The 21,712-nt window shown below is 44.8% G+C and overlaps 1 protein-coding gene and 1 long non-coding RNA gene across 3 annotated transcripts in view; one reads left to right on the forward strand and one right to left on the reverse strand.

The window, feature by feature from the left end:
- DBX1 (developing brain homeobox 1) overlaps positions 1-919 on the reverse strand; it is a 206,438-nt gene extending 205,519 nt beyond the window's left edge. For both annotated transcript variants that reach the window (XR_014517057.1, XM_083465186.1), the window contains exon 1: positions 331-919. Coding sequence is in view for 1 of the 2 variants with exons in the window: in XM_083465186.1 (XP_083321312.1) it covers positions 331-724 (394 nt within the window). In the remaining variant the exon portion in view is untranslated. The remainder of the gene's footprint in view (positions 1-330) is intronic.
- Positions 920-12,055: 11,136 nt separating this feature from the next.
- On the forward strand, positions 12,056-13,712 carry LOC310697597. The gene is made up of 3 exons (XR_014521079.1): positions 12,056-12,530; positions 12,711-12,992; positions 13,563-13,712. It is a non-coding gene; the product is annotated as an uncharacterized lncRNA (long non-coding RNA).
- The last annotated feature ends 8,000 nt before the right edge of the window (positions 13,713-21,712 follow it).

Raw genomic sequence — 21,712 nt, forward strand, 5'->3', positions numbered from 1 at the left:
CCCCGGGAATCGTGTCTATTGATTTACCTACCACAACTGGGAAGAATATCCAATTACTCCCCCCTTTTAACTCTCCCCACACCTGGTTTGTGACGCGATCCTCCCTACAGCTATACGAGTGTCCGTCCCCCCGCTCTTTTTCTCCTGAATGGGTGCGCAAAGGAGGAAGTTCCTGTCCATCTCGTCAAGTCTCCATCTTACACACACACACACACACACAGGCACACCTGGCACCTCCCCGCTCCTCCCATTGGCAAGGCCTCCTTCCCTGAGCCAACCCGAGCGGAGGCTCCCTCCCTCAGCTCCCCCCCGACGGCGCAGCGCGCTCACCTGTCCGGGGCGCCGACGACAGGATGGCGTGCACGCCGAACTTGAGGAAGGGCGCGTCGCTGGCGGGCGAGGCGGAGGCGGGCGCCGAGCAGCCCCGTCGCGCAGCGCCGTCGGAGTTGGCCGGCTCGGCCGACGAGGGTCCTGGCGGGCCCGTCCGGGCGGGGCTGGCGCCCGACAGAGGTGGTGGCGGTGGGGACAGGCTGGCCGGCGGCGGCACGCCGCCGCCGCGAGGCAGGTAAGCGGCGGGCCGGCTGATGCGGATGAGGTCTTCCACCAGGAAGCTGGAGTGGCCGGAGAAGGCGGACTGCAGCGACTGCGGCAGCGTGAGGGTCGGCGTGGGCCGCAGCAGACTCGGGTAGACGGCGGGAGGCGCGATCAGGCTGGGGAACATCATGGCAGGAGACGGGGAGGGAGGCAGAGGAAGCGCCCGCCTGGCCAAGGGTCCAAGCCTCAACTTGGAAGGGCTGGCTGTTGCTTTCCCAAAGTAGTCTTCGCCCCGCTTCCTTTTTCCTCCCCCCTCCCGCTTTTTTATTTTTTAAACAAATGGTCTTGCTCTGTCTCCTTTTCTCTCGAGATCCACCTAAGCGAGACTGGCAGGCTTCTTCTCCTCGGCCTTTCTCTGGCGCAATGGGGTTTTATAGGGGTCCGGGCCGCTCAGGCGCTTCCCGAAGTGACAGCTCCCACAATGGGGTTCTCCCCTTGAGTTTCATTCATCGGGCACTCGGGGCTCCCTGATTGGTCCGGGGGCGCAATTTAGGATTGGATTAGGCTTCATCTGCAAGCCCCGCACAATGGGCCCGCCACAAAGAAGGGGCAGGCATCAATTTTGCATATTGACCGCCTCTTGGGGGAAAGGCGTCGCTCCGAGGGCGACCAGCGGGGTTTTGTTCCGATGCAAGGCGCGCGCACACGGGACGGATAATTAAATGCGTAGTTCTTATTTATTTATATATTTACAAAAAGTTTCCAGGGACATTTTCTCCCCCACACTCCTAAGGGAAAAAAGGGGGGAATTATTTTAAGAAAAGCATTAAATTTATTTGCGCGCGCGCTCTCTCTCTGTCCGTCTCTCACCCCCACCCCCGCTGGCTCTCAGGAAATAAAGCAATAAATATTCATATAAACTTATCACGGAGCTTTCTGCAGAATAGAAAATACAAATGAGGCAACGTGAAGTGAAATCTTTGCCGCAGATGAAAAGGGTTTTTTTTATATATATGATATATGATCCGCTGTGCCTTTTGCGGGGGCTTTGTTGTGTGTGGGGGGGTGTTAGTTGCTAAACTTAAATTGGGCTGCTCCTCAGAGTGTCTGCGTCTCGGAACAAGTTTCTAGTTGCTAAGGTTTAAACGGGCTCCCGCGATTGCTGCGGTTAAATACCTAGCCATAAATCAGCGTTCCGGGATGGAGTGTTTTGGTGTGTATGGGGCGTGTGGTGTGTTTTTTTTAAACTTAATCCAAAGCAAAACTATATATAGGTCTGTATATAATGGAAATTAGAACTACATGTTCGTCGTAACCACTTTGTGCCTGGCTTTGAGACATCCTGGAAAGCAAAAATGTAGCTTTCTTTATTAAAAAACAATTTGCTGAAGACAAAATCTTACCCATTTTGGGAAACAGCCTTACATCGCATACGATTACTAATTCATATTATGTACCGATTTTTAAATTTAATGTTTTATTTTGGGCAATAAAATAAAGCATCGCTTTAAAAAAAAAAAGACTTTAGCCGATTTGTGCTGCGATCCTAAATATGTTCCTTGGAAACAAAACCATTTATTTGCTGTTATGGAAGGTAAGTTCCTATTTTAACTCACGTCGAAGTTCCATTGCTTGATTTCAAGCGGATTCGCCTCCACTTGGAGGCGACCAAAATCGGCGTCAGCCGCAAGGGCTGCTGCCATCGTACTGGGTTGTGCATCTCAACGGCGCTTTCTTTTCAAACAGACCCACGCTGCAAGGCATACCAAGGTAAGCCCCAGGCGTATGCCCAGTATGTAATGCGATGGGACTTGGCTTCCGAGGAACAGTGGACAAGACTGCACTGCCACTGTCGCTCCCTGTACAGGCATAACTATTTGCTTGATGTTTCAGCCCTCTGGCCTCTAAGCGGCTTTTTAGCAGACTTTCTGAAAACACCTCTCTGGAGGGGCAGTAGGACTAGGCTCGGAGCGAGACCGAAGAGTCCTGAAGACTGACACATTTATTATGGCAGAAATTCCGCGTGCTGCAGCGCACTTCCTCAAGATGCATCGTTATGCTGAATTGCAGGTGTCTGGGAGAGAGGCAAGACTGCGAACAGGGAAGTCTGCCCTGGCTATCGAATGGGAAATTTAGCACAAAGCCCCTACCCCAACTCCAACCTCGCTGGAAAAAAAAAGCGATATTCTGGTATTCAAGAAAAATCGTTGGTGGGTGAATGCATAAAAGAAAAACCAACCCAAACGTGCTGGGCAGTCGAAAATTGAGGGCAGTTAACACTGCAAAGAGGTCGTTGCAAAGGCTTTCTTTCCCTTTTCATTTCTTTTCTCTTTTTGAACCTCTCCGTTGCAGAATCTCTAACAGATGTGTTAAATCGTCGTATGTTTTAAAAGCACCCTATTCAGCCTTTTGGTGCTGAACTTTTAGCCGGCAAAAGCGTGCAGCCCGAGGCAGGCAGCCCTGATCCTATTAAGCATGAACTAACTGTCACCTTCAGCTGTTTCAACACCCCTCTTTTTTTTAACTTGGGGACACAAAGCTTTCTCCCTTCCAAAAAAATCTTATTAACCAGCTTTACTTTCTTTCGGTGGTTTTCCTTTGGGGTCCGGGCCTTCGTCTTTTCCTTTCTTTCTTGGGGGTGTGCGTGCGTGCGCTCATGATCTCCATGTCTCCATGCTTTAACCATTCGGAGGGGGGGGGAGAAAGTGCATCTGTGATTTATATCACATTAGCGAAGAAAGAACGTCTGTTCAACCTCTCCCTCGATTCAAATCAAAAAGTTATTTGAGGGAAGGCGAAGGGGATTAGTCTACGAAATAATATGGTGGTGTTAGAAGCCCCTCCTGCTCCCACCGAGGTCTCCCCACCCACAAATACCCCTACCCAACTGGGAGTAAGTAAGCATTGGCCCGAGCTGACAGCAAATCGAGTGGTTTAAGGCGCGATTTCCACGCATTACTATGTATTTTGGTGAAAACAAAGAAAAAAGCCTAAGATATGGAACAGAGGGACAACGGATATCTCTTGCAAAAAGAGCAGAGTTTGGGCTCTGAATATAAATAATCCTCACTTTCCAATGCTCGCAGTGGGCTGGCTCTCGCTGTGGCTCCGCAGCTCTTTTGTGCTCCTGCGGCAGGAAGTTCCACTGCTCCATCTACTATTCTAACTAGCAGCTTGATCGTAAACCGCAAGGGGGGAGGGAGGGAGCAAATGCTCTCCGAAGCTTCAAGCGCAGTGACTTCGAATTAAGTCCCATAGCGCAGATGCCAAGGGGACATATTTGGAAAGCTGCACTGATGGGCGGGGAGAAGTCCCCTTTGAGTGGTGTCCAACGTTGGCTATACTCAGTAAAGACCCACTAAATCAATGGACCTCGGGCCAGTGCTTACTTATTCCCAGTTGGGTAGGGGCATTTGTGGGTGGGGAGACCTAAGTTAGAGGAGACCCATTGAAATTAATGGACAGGACTGAGTATGGCTAATTGACGGGGTGGGGATGGGATGGTGTACAAGTTCATCCCACTGAATCCAGTGGCGCATATTTCCAGGTAGTAACGGACCAGGCTAGCTCCTGGCACCCACTGACTCCGGAGCAGTTCTAAATGAGAAGTCAAAAGCTGCTGCAGAGTTCTTAATAGCATTCGGATTTGTTTCTATTGTGGTTCCTTTTTTGCAACAATTTTGCAGAGACCGATTCAATGTAAGTAAATGAGAGAGGACACCGAAGACCACTAGAACCATGACTTTTAAAAATAAATAAATCTTGGAAGTCTTTGGCGGTTAGCATTTGGAAGCTGCAGAAGATTTATTCGATCTTTGGCATCCAGTCGCGCTTCTGGAGACTGGAAAGTTATTCGTGTTTGCGCTGAGGACATTTGCTTAGTAGTACGTCCTATTAAGTCATGGAAAGGCACAGGCTGCACATAGCAGCTGTTATTCAGGTGCAATAATTATATAGCGGCTGTTATTTAGGTGTAATAATTAAGACGGATCTAAAGGATATGAGGTTATCTTTGTTGGAAGAGAAAGGCTGCTCAGAATTAGGCTGAACCTAAGGAAATGATCCTTCCTCAAGTTCAGACATGAAGCCACTGATCAGAAACAAATACTCCGGCTTTGTACTTCCTGATACGAATAAGAAATCACCAGGTCATTCATAAGCACAAGAAGGGAGGGGATCCTTACCATCCTTTACGCACGGGTAATGAATAAGACAAAGCTGGTTAAATGTGCTTGAGGAGTCACTAGTGCGCATGGGCGGAGCCATGATTTTTGTTGGGGGGAACAGGACTTTTGTTGGGGGGGGCAGATGTGATTGGTCAGTTACTTAAGTATTTCTATTGTTTTACTTAATGGGGGGCAGCTGCCCCCCTTGGCTACGCCCATGCTGTAGTGCGTAACTACTAGCCCTTTAGGGCATGTTCACTTTCAGGTTGCGCTTATTTTATTTCTAGCACTGGAAAGAAGGAAGAGCATTTGTGGTTCCTCACTCTGGGCTACTAAAGTTTTGCCATTATTTAATTCCATACCTCGAGGAAATGGAGAGGGGGGGGGATACGGTTTACGATATTTCTGTTATTTCAACTCATGTCAAGAAATCAAGCCAGTGAGAACAGACGTTCCTGGGATAAAGCTGAATGGGTAGCGACCGCATTTTGAAGCAAATACTCTCTGGGAATTTGCTCGTCAAAAAATGGGTTCGGATTTGGGACGCCGACCCAATAGGCTTCAGTCCGACTTAGGCCCCCGACCTTCTTGAAGTGAGCAGACTTCTAAGCGCAAGAGTTTCAGAAAACCCTAACCCCTTGGCCATTCATGTTTTGCATACCTTCCAACATTTCTCCGATGAAAAGAAGGACGTCCCATTCCATAATGATAATTTTACTGTTTATACCCCCACACATCTTACTGGGTTGCCCCAGCAAATCTGGGCATATATATATATAAACATAATAAAACATTTAAAAAGCCCTCCTATACTGGGTTGCCTTCAGACAGCTCAGGGGTCGGATAACTCCATACCTCCAACATTTCTCCAATGAATACAGGGCCATCCTAAGGAAAAGTGGGACATTCCGGGATCTAATCAGAAACCGGGATGGCTTCTCTAAATCAGGGATGTCCCTGGAAAATAGGGACATTTGAAGGATCTGGTTGCCGCTAGGAGGATGCAGATTGCCACAACCCATTGTTTCGGGTGGGGAGGTGATTAAAATGGGAAAGTATTTACGCGCTGTTACCCTTAGAAACCTTTCTGTTTATAATTCGCTTTGGTCATAACGCGTGTAAACGCAGCGAGCGAGCAGGCGCCACATCCCAATCGGAGCGCAATCCACAGTTCCACCGACGCTGGGGTACCTGGAGGCAACAGGTGACGGCCATAACTTTCTGAGACAGGTCTGGCGTGTCTGCCAGCCCCATTCACAACCCCGAAAATATGTGACGTTCGAGGCTGCAGTCCGACGGAAAGACCCGCGGAGCCCCCAGGGAGAAGGACGGGCTTCTGAATCAGCGCAGATCCGGTGACGCGCCACTGCAGCTCCAGCGACTTGCCCGGGCTTCAGGGGACCGGAGGCGAAAGGCGGAATTGCGGCCCAGGCAGGCAGGCAGGCGCATGCCCTTTCGTGGGAGCTGCCATGGCCCCGTCGGGCTGCCGAGAGGCGAACCTTTGCATTGTCTCTCATCTGGGTCCGCCGCCCGCGGTGGCGCCCACGTGGCCCCGGATCCTGGGCTATGTTTCTGGGGCGCGCAGGAGACTTCTCTTAAGCAGCGCGGCGAAAGGGGCCCGAGGAGCTATTGAGAAGGGAAGGCCGCCGCCCAAGAAGCCCAGAAATCGGAGGGAAAGGATCTTCCTTTTCAGCGATTCCTTTGGAAGTGTCTTTTCAAAGGCGCTGGGGGTGGAAGGGAAGGGACTTCTCCCTCTAAAACCTGTGACGAATGCCGCTTGACCTGGGATCGGAGGCGCGGGGAGAGGGCGGGGTGCTGCGTCCTACCATTCATTTCCATGTCCTGATCTCCCAACTTTTTTCCTTAACTGTCACTCGGCGGCTTTGTTGCCGTTGTCCGCCTCTCCTTCCCCTTTATGGCTAAAAAAAAATATCAAATTGGGGGGTGTTGCTGGTGGAACTTGGAGCATGCACAGAGGGATGGAGGGATCCAGGCAGGGCCCGGCCCCCAAAACATATTGTTGCCTGGGACTAAGCATCTTTCACCCCTCCCATTAAGGCTCCAGGTCCCCAAAGCCCACAATACCTCTTCCCCTTCCAGGCAGTGAACAGCCAGTCACAACAGATTGGTGCCACCAACCAATGCTTCAGTAGCAACATCCCTGCCACTTACCAGGACAGTCTGGTGGGACGCCAGATGGGCTCTGTCGGTGCTCTGCTGCTACCCCAACCTCACCCCGGCTCTGATCCTGCCTGTACCCTCCAGGCAGTAAAGCTGCTGCTTGGAGGCCAGCTGAGAGTTCCTGGACCCAATGTCAGTTATACACAGCATAGACCTGTGGAAAGAATGGAGTAGAACAACTTCAAGTTTTTCAATTTCAATGGATCTACAGGGCCAGCTGTTATGCAAGGTTGATGGAAACTACTAACCAAAAGGGCACTGTGGGTGATAGCTGTTCCTGACCCAAAATGCCTAGTTGTCCTAGTCCAGGGACATCCAACTCCCAAGAGACTGTGATCTACTCACAGAATAAAAAACTGGCAGTGATCTACCCCTTTTTTGCGTGCGTGTGTGTGTGTGTGTGTGTTTCAGGTCAAAGTTGTTGAGCTTTTTTAAGGGAGGAATTTCCTGGGTTTTTTTGGGTTCAGCTAAGGAGAAACTATCCGCATCTTCCGTTCCAGCGATCATGCAAAAATGGAGGACAGGGTGAGGGGGCGGGACCAGATGCTCTTATGCCACCGCAAAGGAAAAGGAGCCAGTGATCAACCAGAACCTCCCAGGGATCAACCAGTCGATCACGATCGACCTGTTGGACATCCCTGGTAGGACGTTTGATAGCATGTACTAGTCAGTTTCTTAGAATTCGCCTAGGTCCACAGTTCTTCTGGAACCAGTCTCCTCAGAGTTCTTTATTACCACATTCATTTTCTGAATTTCACCTCCATTACTACATCCATCTTGGATGTTTGTCAGGGATTGGTGAAGGAGAAGGAAGAGAATGAGCTTGTGTTTTTTGGATTAAGGCTGGTTGTTTGAGCTGTTTGGAGGTTTGATTGTAAGTTTGTTTGTGTGTGGCCTTTGCTAGAGCACAGGGTCTAAGAGTAGAGAAGGTACAGCAACTTGAGGCTTGTCTATCCACACTTTGAGCTACTAGGTAAGATGACGAATTTCTTGATAGAGCAGAGTGGACTGTCCTTGAACAGTGAGGCAGATGGGTTGCCCCTAGAGAGAAGGAAGATCATCCACTGCAGGAGATGAAACCCTGGAGGAGTGTGACACATCGAAGCAGAACAATCAGGATCCATGCTGTTTCACTGGTATAGCAAAATATAGGAAGAACTTCTGGCAAGAAATGGGTTACACCTCACAGTAGTTGGCAATAATCTGTTTGCTTAGAGTCTTGTGAACCTGATCAGGAGATTTTTAAATTAAATGCTGAGGGGGGAGGAGTCAATATTACAGATTGCAGGGGAACACCTGGTACTGGGTATAATAGCTTCATTGATGCACAGGAAACTGAGGTAGTGCTACAGAAACATGCTAAAGGGCAGGAAACTACAAGAAGGAAGCAGCTGGAGGGAATGACTCATGGTTTCAGTTGTCTCTATACTAATGCACACAGTATGGGAAACAAGCAAGACAAATTTAAGCTCTTAATGCAGGATGGTAAATATTACCTAATGGGCATTACTGGGATGAGATTCATGACTGGAATGCAGAAACTGAGGGATATAACCTGTTCAAAAGGAATAGCTCAAACAGGAAGTGAGGAGTAGCAGCATTATATATAAAGGATGTATACACTTGTAAAGAGATCCATGAGCATGGAAGACAGCATATGGGTAAAAATGTAGGAGAGGGAAACAACAGAGACATTACTTTGGGTGTCTGCTAAAGACCACCATGCCAGACTGAAGACTTGGATGAAGCCTTCCTACAGCAGAATACCAAACATTAAAAAAGGAGAGATATAGCAGTCATGGGAGACTTCAACTACCCTGATATCTCTTGGAACTCAAACTCTGCCAATAATGTAATATGCAACGAATTTTTCAATTGCTCCGCTGACAATTTCATTTCCCAGAAGGGGAAAGAAGCAACAAGGGGATTATTTATCTTGGACCTGCAGATAAGGTCCCCGAAGATGGACAAATGTTGTCCCCATCTTCAAAAAGGAGGAAAAAGAAAAGCCAGGTAACTATTGACTGGTCAGCTTGATGTCGATACCAGGAAATATCATAGAACAGATAATTAAATGGTCAGTCTGTGAGCACTTAAAAAATGATACTGTGATTACCTAAGACCCAACATGGGTTTCTTAAAAACAAGTCATGCTAGATGAAATTTTGATAGAGTTACAGGCTTGGTGGATCAGGCGAAAACTGTGGAAATAGTCTATATTGATTTCTGTAAGACAAAGTTCCCCATGATAATTCTTGCAGAGAAACTGGTAAAATGTGGGCTGGATGAGGTACCTGTTAACTGGATTTGTAGCTATTTGACCTAACCCAAAGAGTGTTCACTAATGGTTCCAAATCCTTGGGGAAAGTGACAAACGGGTGCCACAGACTTCTGTCCTGGGTCCTTTGTTGTTCAACATCTTTATATATGACTTAGATGAAGTAACTGAGAGGATGACAATGAAATCTGCAGATTTCAAACTGGGAAGAGTAGTTAATGCTGCAGAGGACAGAATCAGGATTCAAGATGACATTAACAGATTGACCAACTGGGTCAAAACTAAAAAAATGAATTTCAATAGGGATGAATGTAAGGTTTTACACTTAGGTAGGAAGAACCAGCTGCACAAATTTAAGATGGGAGACACCTGGATTGCCAGCAGTACATGTGAAAAGGATCTTGGAGTCTTGGTGGACCACAAGCTTAGCATGAGTCAACCGTGTGATGCCACAGCAAAAAGAGCAGATGCTATTCTAGGCTGCATTGACAGATGTATAGTGTCCTGATCAAGGGAAGTAATAGTACCACTCTATTCTGCCTTTGTCAAACCTCACCTGGAATACAGTTCTGGGCACCACAATTTAAGAGGGATATTGACAAGCTGAAATGTGTACAGAGGAGGTGACTAAGATGGTCAAGGCTCCGGAAACCAAACCTCATGAGGAATAGTTGAAGGAGTTGGGTATGTTTAGCCTGGATGAGAGGAGACTGAGAGGAGATATAATAGCCATCTCCAAATAGCTCAAGGGCTGTCACATGGAAGATGGAGCAGGCTTGTTTTCTCCTGCTCTAGAGGGTAGGACCTGAACCAACAGATTCAAGTTACAAGAAAGGAGATTCTGACTAAACATTTGGAAGAGCTTTCTGATGGTAAGATATGTTTGACAGCAGAACAGACTCCCTCAGAGAGTGGTGGGCTCTCCTTCCTTGGAGGTCTTCAAGCAGAGGTTGGATGCCCATCTATCATGGATGCTTTAGTTGGGTTGGACTTTATCACCTTCGGGGTCCCTTCCAACTCTACAATTCTATGATTCTATGTCCTGTTGGGAGGGGGGAGAGACTGAGAGGAAGCTTAGTTTGGGCTTTGTAAGCATCTTGGGGTGCTGAGTGTCTCTAGAGCAGGCATGGCCAAACTTGGCCCTCCAGCTGTTTTGGGACTACAACTCCCATCATCCCCAACCACTGGTCCTGCTAGCTAGGGATGATGGGAGCTGTAGTCCCAAAACAGCTGGAGGGCCAAGTTTGGCCATGCCTGCCCTAGAGATCTGATATATGCTGAGCTGTGCTTCTGGCCATCTAGTAAGTGTTCAAGCTGTGTGTCTCCAGGGGGTTGGAGTAGATGATCCTCAGGGTTCCTTCCAATTCTACAGTTCTATTTCTATAATTCTATGATTTATGGTGGGGCAGAAAACTGGAGGCTGGGTAAACGGAATGGAATATGTGCAGGAGGGCATGGCTGGTTGGCTGAAACATTGGAAAGGCTCGCTTGTAAATAATAATTCATCAATGAAAATAGATACGATACATTTACTACTACAGAACTAAGTTTTGGATTGTAGTCTATCATCCTATTGTAAACTGGCATGGAACGATTTATGCATAATTTTAATGGAAGTACATTCCATTATTTATCTTTCGTTTGCTTACATTATAGAGAGTTCAAATTGAGCCCTACTACATGGACATACAGGCATATGAAGGCTGCTGGAAGTTCCCTTGCAATTGCTGCACATAACTTTTCCTAGGGAGCCAGTGTTGTGCATACACCCCCACCAAAACTGGGTACCTAGAAGCCCTACTGCTAACAATTTGTTTTAAAAGGCACTAAGCAATTGTGGGTTGACAGTGGTGTGACACAAGCCCAGTCCTGTGAATGGTTACACTTGTGCAGGGTCAATCCAAACAATGCCTGGTCCCTCAGCATGCGAGAGCAGTAAAAACATCAACAATTACCCGTCTGCTGTATGACATTCACTATATGCAGAAATAGCTGAGAATGGGCTCACCTTGGCAGCTTAGCACAGACCACTATGGGAACTCATTTATGCAGTGATTCCGGTAAGCTGATGTGTGTCATTTAATTTATGTTTAGGTTGGGCAGGTAAGGGAGCTTAGAACCCAAGTCCAAATCAGGAAGCACCATCCATTTAAATAAGACTGCTCTTGATGGCAACCCTTTTGCAATGTTTAGGGGCAGGGGAAGTTTAGTTTAGGGGCAGGGGAAGAAACAACTGCTTGGCACATTTTGCTTGTTTTGCCTTCCTGTGATAACTCATATTCCAAACACGCTAGCATCTGATGGAACAAGAGAGGCTAGGAAATCATTTGGGCCTGAATGCCTTTCCTGCTGGTGGCCAGGCTTCTCCACCCGGGCGCCTTTGGCTAATGCCCTTCTCGCTCAATTCTAGGCTATCTAAAACACAGAGAGAGATTTCTCTATTTTTGTTTCTTTCTAGAGGGGGGCAGGTAAGGATGAAGGTTCTCTGTGTGGAGTTTTAATACCTTTCTAGGTGTCCTTATTGATGCTCATTGACCTTGCTGAATACCTGAATGGGACATGCTGTATTAAGACACCTAAGACGTTCACCTTTAGAATTCAGCACAAGGAACAGTAACTGTTGGGTCCTTCAAAGCTTTGCTGGTCTTTCCCCCACCTCCTCCTCCTCCCTCCTCCCTCCCTCCCTGTTTTTCCCCCCTTGAAAATCCCTCTATTGTGCCAATCAAGCAGATGGTTTGCAGGAAATATAGCTTGGCCCCAATGACCGAAACTAATTTTAACTAGCTTTCCAAACCTGGCACGTTTGTTTTGCTCTTTCAAACCAGCTCCAAAAACAGCTGGCAAGGGTGAATTAAACCCATTAAAGACACATTTATAAGAAATTATATTCACATAGGTTGTCTGAATCTACCCCCCTCCTCCCTCTATTCCCCCAAAGAGGGGGGAGAGATGAGTGCATTGAAATGAAAATGGCTTGCATACACTACCCTCCTTAACATCGCCTGAAAGTCTCAAAACATTTTACTAAATAGATTAACTTGACTATTGTTTTGCATCACATTTATCAGCTTCATTAAGTGAATAGCTGAACAAATATATTACGCATGCATGAAAAGCTCTTTTGGGGGCTGTCTTATTGTGTCCTCAGCCCTGACAGGTGGTTAACTGTGTGGTGTTTCCCCCCCTTTTTCTCTTCTTTTTCTCTCCCTGCCCCAAAGAAAGAAGGGATCTCGGATAAAACAGCAGAGACGAGACTTGGCAAAGGAACCTGGAGGCGAGAGTTACATGCTTCCACCCCTTCCATTCAGACTGGCCAACCCTGAACGACCATGTTCTCAAATACACAGACGAAGGATGTGATCAGGTCAAAAGTAATTCACTGGAGTTTTGTCCCTGTTTCTTTGCCAGGCCAACTGTGAGGCTAGTTAATTTGTCCCTTCTCTTCTTAATGTGTTTCTCTTGTCTACTTTGAATTTTATTTTCCCATTTGTCATGTGTCTGGTTATTGTTGGTATTAATTCGATCTCTATCTCTACATATATTTTCCTCAGCTTTTAAGCCACGCAAAGCAATCAAGCAGAGATTAAGCATCGTCCAAGCCTTCCCCCTGCAAACAGCTGAGCAGTCATGACTGTGGTCCACAAGTAGACGGAGCATAGGGCTTCAAGCTCATCAGCTTCATTGGGAGTCCATCACCTAGTCCTGCTCTTCCAGCTTCAGTTTCTAATGTGTCAGATGAGCACATCAACAGCCTATGCCAGCCTTCCCCAACCTGATGCTCTCTAGATGTTTAGGACTACAGCTCCATCAGCACTGAAGAACTTGATCACACAGTAAGTTACACAGAAGTAAGAAGCAAGATTTAATCCTTCTGTATGATACATACTAACACAAGAACAAGCATAATCTTGAATGCTAAGTTTTAGGAAGCTCTTGCAATCCTTGCTGTGATTTCCTGCACCACATTTACAAGGTCAATCAATGATTACAGTAACTGAAGTCTGGACTAGAAGAACATAATTAATGCTTGCCAAAGGATCATCTAGTCCAGCACTCAATATGACCCTTACCTTTGTTGCACAGCATTGATACAATTCACTCTAATACCAGTTAAGACCCAGTATATGTCAGGTATATCTACCATCTCTGGATACTGGTTAAATCCTAATGAGAGTGAAACTGTTCTAGGGTGGACAATCTACACATGGAATTATGTTAATGCTGAGACTGTAAGTGCTATTAAAACATTCATAAGCTACTTTGTACTATCTAAGCCATGTTGAGAACATACTGTTGAAAAGTGATATACAGATATTCTAGAAATATATAAATACATAATTTCTTAAGCTTTTCTTCGTAATAATGGTGCTTCAACCCAGCTGATCACTAATAACCATTTTCAGTTTCCCTTCATTCAATAATATCCTAGACAACCAAACCAGAAGGCCCGTATAGTTAAAGCTATGGTTTTCCCAGTAGTGATGTATGGAAGTGAGAGCGGGACCATAAAGAAGGCTGATCGCTGAAGAATTGATGTTTTTGAATTATGGTGCTGGAGGAGACTCCTGAGAGTCCTATGGACTGCAAGCAGATCAAACCTATCCATTCTTAAGGAAATCAGCCCTGAGTGCTCACTGGAAGAACAGATCCTGAAGCTGAGGCTCCAATATTGGGCCACCTCATGAGAAGAGAAGACTCCCTGGAAAAGACCCTGATGTTGGGAAATATGGAGGGCACAAGGCGAAGGGGACGGCAGAGGACCAGTTGGTTGGACAGTGTTCTCGAAGCTACAAACATGAGTCTGACCAAACTGCGGGAAGCAGTGGAAAACAGGAGTGCCTGGCGTGCTCTGGTCCATGGGGTCATGAAGAGTCGGACACGACTCAATGACTAAACAACAACAACAATGGCCGTGCTGTATATAGACATTATGTAAGCTTTATGCAAGTGAGTAATATTAAAACACTTGGTTTTTAAAATTTTCAATTCCTCAGTTTCACTGAGTTTTCAGCTCTGGTTTATTTCTGGTGGGTTGAAGACAATTTATACCCCCTTAACATATATGACTGAAAAATGTGAGCAGCATTGAATATAGTGTGAATAAATCCTTTTGGAATGATTCACAGTCTGCTTGAAATTTCACAGTCCCAAGTATTTTGGTGCTCACTGCAACCTCGCCTACCTCTTTGCATAGTACCACGCACAAAGATGACCTCTCTTCACCACAAATGGTAGCATGGGGCCAACTTTAAGAGAGCTTTGAATGGCTGTGTTTAACCTTCCCTATGTAATGTGCACCCTAAAGGCTGAACTACAAATCATATATGTTTAGAACATGCCTTGTAAAATAATCCCTAGCGACCCATGCTTTTTCAAGTAAATGGAAGTCTTGTTTTCTTTTTCTTCTCCATACTTCCTTCAACTTATTTGAAAACAGGTTTTTAACTGGAGCTTTTGAGAAGCTTAGTTATCAACTATGCACAATGAACAGTAAAGCAGAGAAAATGTTTTGATAAGAGTTTCAAAGCTGGCCTGATAATCTAATTAGAGAGTGTAAGTTCTCTGCCAGAGAGCTGCCTATAGAGGGTGGCGGGGGGAGGCTTTTCTCACACCTGGTGGATTGTTTGGTCAATCTTTTTAAATGCCTGTGGCTTTACAGGGGGAAAACTTTTTTCCTTAAAACATACACCCCCATACAAGTTCCTGTGCAATGCAATTGAAAGAATGTGGTGGTTGTCAACATGAGTTTGGTATAAGGGTGCTGTTTAAATGTGGGTTCACTTTACGTTGACCTTTACTCACAGTTATCAAAAAATGGCATATAAAGGAAGGTGTGGGAAGACTTTAAAAGACCATAATAAATTTGGATAACTGTTAAAATTAAGAGCTGAGCACCCATGCATATTTTTGGTTGTTAGGACTCAAAATAGTTAGCAGCTGTGAGTGAGAAGTTCTAAATTGTAGTCACACCAACAGAACCTTTTTATAATTAAAAAAAAAAAAGCACAAAACACACCCTGTTTAGTCCTTGATTCCTACAAACAAAATAAAGTACCTTGTCGAATAGGGCCCATTGAGCAGGAATTATGGGTTAAGAGAGGGGGTACGAGATGGCAGCGTGGGTGCTTGTTTATCAGGCAGGAGTTGTCAGTTGTTAGCAAAGCCAATGAAAGGAAGGACGCCAGAGTCTGATGGCTGGGATAGCATTGATGTGAGGTAACGGAGTAATCGGATTGAAAGTTAGCCATAGTATTTATGTCAGTTCACGTTTCGTCAAATGAATAATATGGGGTTGCTACCTAGCCCAGGCCTTGGCCTAAGGGTTCAATTATAAAGCGTCTAGGGCTCATTTGATTCAAATATAAATTAATTCTCACTGAAGCATTGGCTGATTAATCTATTTGCATAATAGTACGAGGGGAACTGCACCATGGTTATTTTGCAGGGATTCTGAAAAGCTTTAAATTCATTTAAAAGAATATTGTGTGAGAAGTCAGAGAAGCTGAACTACCTCTATAGGGCTTCTGAAGCCATTTTTAGAAAGAGGCTGATGGGCTAAATTCCAAGGGTGTCTGAATTTGGTTGCACCAAAAAAGGGCTGCATTTTTGTCTCCTTTATGTCTGTTGTGTGTCCTTTGCTTTCAAAAGTGTGCTCCATTCCCACCATTTTTCTTTCTTTCATGGACCATATACTAAGATAGGCTGAAGGCATATTGGGCCATTTACCACAGCAATGCTTTTGATGCAATAATACATGTCCAGATAGGTCACCCCTCTTCAGGATGATTGGCGTTATAAGCACATGATTAATGGAGAAATAAGAATTAGGAATTCTCACTAGTAGTACTAATGCAAGTATACATTAAATAGTGATTCCTACATAAAAATAAGGAATGGGTCATTGTTTTTTTGTTGCTGCAGTTTTTTTGTCGGCCGGTGTAAATGGGTCATTGTTCTACTCCACACCCACAGATGCTTACAAGACAAGCATCTGATGCAGTAGCTCATTCCAAAATACAGTACAGGAATTATAGAGCAATCCTTTGGGGTAGGAATAGGAGGAATCAAAGGCAGAGGAAGCTTCATATCCAAACCCAAGGTAGCCATAGGCTTCTCTTCTGGGAAATAAATGGTACTATTCCCCAATTCCATGAGTGTTTTGGGGAAACAAGAGAGCTTTGGATCCAGTTTCTCCCAGAATGCCTTATTTTTGCCGTTTCTGGAGTCTAAGATCTGGTGTTGGTAGAGCACCAACTATCTCTAGGGACCTCTTTCTCCATTCTTGGAGAGAGAGAGATGCAAAATAGTCTAACAGCCTCTGGGATGCCCTCTGAGAGACCAGAGGACTGCAACCTTAGACTGTGCACACACTGTACCTCTAAAGGACATCTGAAGTACATTTTGACCCCTCAAATAATTCTGAGCACTGTAGTTTGTTAAGGCTTGCTGGGAATTGTAATTCTGTGAGAGGTAAACTACAATGCCCAGAATTCTTTGAGGGAAAGATTATGGTTTGAATGTGCATTAAAGGTATAGTATGTAAGCAGCCTTAGTTTTTTAGGTGACACTGCTGTTATATTTTACAGACTAGAGACTCATGCTTCTACAGAAGCAGATGTTGCCTCCTGCTACATATGCATGCATTATATTTTACTTTCCCTATAGTCTATGATTTGAATATAGGGATTTGCTTTTATCTTCTGGAATCAACTAGCCTGCATGACATTTGTTGATTTCTGTTTCTGTCATGTGTAAAGACTGGAATGTGACCTTCCCCTGTTCCTTAAAATATATAGAATTTACTGCACCTACCATTTGCAAAAAAAAATAATTTTTTTAAAAAAAATAAAGGAGAAGCATTTGCTTTGGCTTCTAGTATCCTTTACAGTGACATTATTCTGGAGAGAGAATGCATGAAGGAAGGAAGGAGGGAAGGACAAAATTGCAACTCCAGAGCAATTTAGTATGATTTATCAAACCTGATTGCCTCAGAATAATGTACAGTATAATCTCATTAAGCTAAATGGGCCTGAAGTTATTAAATAGTTGTGGGTCATCAGAAGATTAGCTAAATGGGGTGCTATTTACATTGGATTATACTGCGTACCAGAAAATGAATACGTGCTTAATTTCTTCTCTGAATATTTATTCATTCTTGACTTTTACATGGCTGCTACCAATTTTCATGTGTTGGTTAGACAAGGAAAGGTATTGGTCACTGACAGAAAGGATATACTACACACAAGGACCAATACGGTGAAAAGTTTCTTCTCGCAGCTGGAGAGCTACTATCCTTTAACTCTTACCTTCTGCCCTTGACTCTTACTTACATAGTATTACCTTACAAATGGGACAATAGGCTGGTTCCTTTAAATTTCCCAAAACAAAATGAAAGCAGACAGTTTCTTTTTCTTGCTGTTTCCCTTGTCAGTTGTAGTATCTGCCTCCATTTACTGCTTTGCTCTATGGCACAAGGAATGCTTGTGTCTGGTGGGAGGGATGGCAGATAGGGAAGGGAGTAAACACAAGGAGCAAGAGCTGCTTTCTCTCCAGATGCAAAAGTCAGTGTGGTGGAGTGGCTAGTCATTAGTGTGTCAGACTGGGAGTCTGGGGTTTAAATCCCCACTCAGGCATGAAGCTCACTGGGTGAAGATGGGCGAGTCGCTGCCTCTCAGTCTAATCCTACCCCACAGGATTGTTGTGGCGATTAAATGAGGAGGGGGAGGACCATCTATGTCACCTTGAGCTCCTTGGAGAATAAGGTGGGATATAAATGCAGTAGGTAGATAGATAGATTCAGAAGATTTAAGGAACTTTGTTAAAGTGGGAATCTCACATTACCTTCATTATTCTAAAAAAAAAAAAAAAAAAAAAAAAAATTAACCCAGAAGGAAAAACAACTAATCTCTGAAGGACTGGGGCAGAACTCTGAAGGTGGGTAAATTACTGTGAGCACACCATACAAATGACTTTGCCCAAAGGATCTTGGAAAATGTACTTTACAGACCCATAGTTCCCAGCACTCTTGACAAACTACAGTTCCCAGGATACTTTGAGGGAAGTCATATGCTTTAAATGTGCTTTAAATGTATGGTGTGTACACAGCCATTATATAACCAAAATGTGTTAGGCACCACCAATGTTCTTCATGGTTTGTTCAGCATTTTGGGATTTCCTTCTCTTTTTGGGGGGGGCTATTAGTGAAGTAACTGAGGGACTTTTGAAGTGAATCTGACATGAGTATGGTGCTTGAATTAGCCTTGAGGGAACTGGTGGTGAGCTAAGATTTTCCTCACAAATTGAAGTTTCTGGTGCGTGTAGGGGGGCGGGGGGAGAGCGATCTCTTCAGGGCAGGACTTGAGGACACTTAAGGCTCTGGCTACCAGGTGTGGTCCCTCCAATTCACTGCCTCATAACAGTGCTTATAGAACAGCTGCCTTTTGACTGTATACTTAAAAGTTAGAATGGCATGCCTAATTAATAGAACATTGTCACAGGATAATGGTGGCCCTGCTGATTTGCTGTGGTGTTTGTCATAAGAAAACAATACTGAGGCAAACACTAAGACATCTGCTTCCCAAACAGAAGCCCATCTTCTTCCTGTGACAACTTTCTAGCCCAATTAGCCAGTTACTTTTATACCAAAAATGATTGATTTTGGCTCGCTTGGTTTTGCCTGGAATTAAAGCAGTCCAGCTTTCACTGATTTAGGAAGGTGACCCAACCATTAGTATTAACCACCAATAAGTATCCTGTAGAAGAAAGCGTTATTGAGGCATAAACTTTTGTAGTCCATATCATCAGATGTACTGTGACTCATGTCCAAGATTCAGCACCCAGGCCAGCTATAAAAGGATCTCAGGAAAGTTGAGACATAGTCTGATGCCTTAGAGAACTGCTACCTGCCAAAGTAGAAAGTGCTTGACTAGAATGCTCAGTGAACCATTAGTAATAGTAGTTGTTGTTATTATTATTATTACTGCGCTTCCATCTTACTCCCATCATCCCCCCCCCCCGATCCAGTTTCAGGTCCTGTTCCACGTCTTCCTTCAATTTTACGCTGATTGACAGATAAATCTATTTTCTTAAGTGCTATTAATTGGTGAAGAGAAAAAAAAAACAGCAAAAGAACAATAGTACATTTAGTTCTTTTAGGTGAATCATTGAGAAAAATGCTCTTTTACTCAGAGTTGCAGGAAGCTGAATGACTAGCATAACTAACTAGCCATTCTACAATGGGATATGTTCAGCAATATTTATGTGAGCTTTGTAGGCTAAGATACACTTGGGTGGCAATGAATTGTCAGTTCCTATATCAATCTGCCAAGTATGAATAGGCCTTAGTGAGCCTGAACATTAAGTTCAGGAATCCGTAAAGCTGATAGAGATCATGCATGATATCGATATGACCTTAATCTCGGAGGATATAAATTAATCCATTTTAAGCAAGCAAGCCACCTTATTCTGCAAAGTTGCATCTCAGATTTTGCACAGGACATTTTATAAAGAAGCAAATAGCTAATTAATGTGATAACTGAAGTGGCAGCTATTGTGATATGTTTACCACTGTGCTGGCTTCCCTTGGCATCCCCCGAATTAGTGCTATAAAGAAACCTTGTGTGTGATAACTAAATCTGTGTTAAGATATTTAGGATCAACATTTGAGGTCCATCCACTATTCCTCCAGCCACCGTAACATAAATTTCCCTCCCAACTTGTCATAAGGGCCCTGGAGAATTGTTGTTTGATTTCAGGGCTATATACCTACCACCCATGACTTAATCATGAGTAAGGGAACTGACATACTGTGTATTACTGAGATGTGGGTGTGTAAGCTGGGAGAAACTGATTTCTCAGCAGCGGTGTTTGCCTAGGGTCAGCTGAGTTTCCCTATAACACTAATATATGCATGAGAATTGGTTGGTGAGAGAGCATTATAGCCTATAGCAGCCTTCCTTAAACTAGTGTACTCCAAATGTTTTGGACAACAATTCCCATCCACCCTAGCCGGCATGGCCAATAGTCATGGATGATGGGAGTTGTAGGAGAACACCTGGTTGCAGAAAGATTTGTATTTCTTCTCTCTCTCCTCACTGCCCTCAGAATGCCTGTTGAAGTCATGGTTCCTCTCTGGAATAGCAGTGGTAGTCACCATCACTCCCAAGTGCCTCTCCCACTTTGCAGAGCTCAGTCTTCTCTTTGGCTTTCTGAGGAGCTCCAAGCAGTGAAGCTTTCTAAGAGATGAGTACAATATTAATGGTGAAAGTCTCAAAGTGAACTTGACTGAATCCAGAAAAGAGCTCATTACTGAGCCTACTGAGTGACAGTGATGGTGACAAAGCCATTTTAAGTCCTTTGCTGCTTGAGGCAATGAAAAATATAGTGTCTCACCCAGTCCATGTATGATGGCTAATAAAGCTAGCAGCTTAATCTTCCTTCAACACTGGTGACCCAACAGTATCTTCCTTGGTATCTGAGAGCAGTAGGCTAGCTTAAGGGGCAGAAGACAGACTATGGGGCAGAAATGCCACCTAAGGCAGCTGGCCCTGGATTGCAGTGAAAAAGCATGACTTGTCAAGCCACCATTGCATCCTCGGGGTGCCACCCAGTGGCGCTTTTCCAAGTTGTTCAGGGCCTACTTCAACTTGGGCAAATTGGTGGCATTAGAGAAATTTTGGATAGTCACTAAGATAAGTTTGCTAAGTACTTTGAAAATAAAGGCTTTTGCATTTACCTTGACCTGGACTTGTTCAGAACTCCAGACAGTGGATGTATCTATGGCACCATTAAGTTATGGGGCTATGGGATGCATTTTTGTTTTTGCAGCTTTGGGCTGTGAAGAGGGGGCTTGAGTGAGTGTGGCCTGCTATGTCTTCTTGACCATTGTCCTTCTTGACTAGCAAAAGTGGGTTGACCAGCTGGATCTAGAAGATAACAAACATCTCTTTGTGAAAGGCAAAAAAATCAATTGTCATTAATAATTTGGTGGTGAGGCTGCTCATGAAGAAGCGGTTCTTCATGTCCAGAAAAACATTATGCCAAACTGGGCAACATTATCCTCAGAGATGTCCAAATCACTGCGGTTTGGAACAGTTCAGTCTGCCACCTTGATTCAAAAAGGCATCCAATGGTATCTAAACAATAAACCAAAACCTGTACCTTAATCTCAGGAACCATCACATCCAATTGGAATGATGATTTCTTCAGAGCATTCGAAACTGGCAGAGTTTGGAACCATCATGCCAAATTGGGTTATGTGATGCCAAATTGGGCCATGATGTTTTCAGAAGCATCCAAATTGGCATAGTTCAGAACAGTCATCTTTTTGGAATGGTTCAGTCCACCACCTGGAGTCAACATTATTCAAGTGTAGACCAAAACCCACTCCTCACTCTTCGGAACTGTCACTCCAAATTGGGTGATCATATCTTCAGAGGCATCCAGGCTGGTGCGATTTGGAACCATCACAGCAAAGTGGGCCATGATATCTACTACTTGCAACCAGAAGTTTCAATAGAAGGCAGAATTAGTTACGGTGCATACAGTGACCGGG

Source organism: Podarcis liolepis, assembly GCF_965112155.1.
Source record: "Podarcis liolepis genome assembly, chromosome: 1".
Taxonomy (NCBI): domain Eukaryota; kingdom Metazoa; phylum Chordata; class Lepidosauria; order Squamata; family Lacertidae; genus Podarcis; species Podarcis liolepis.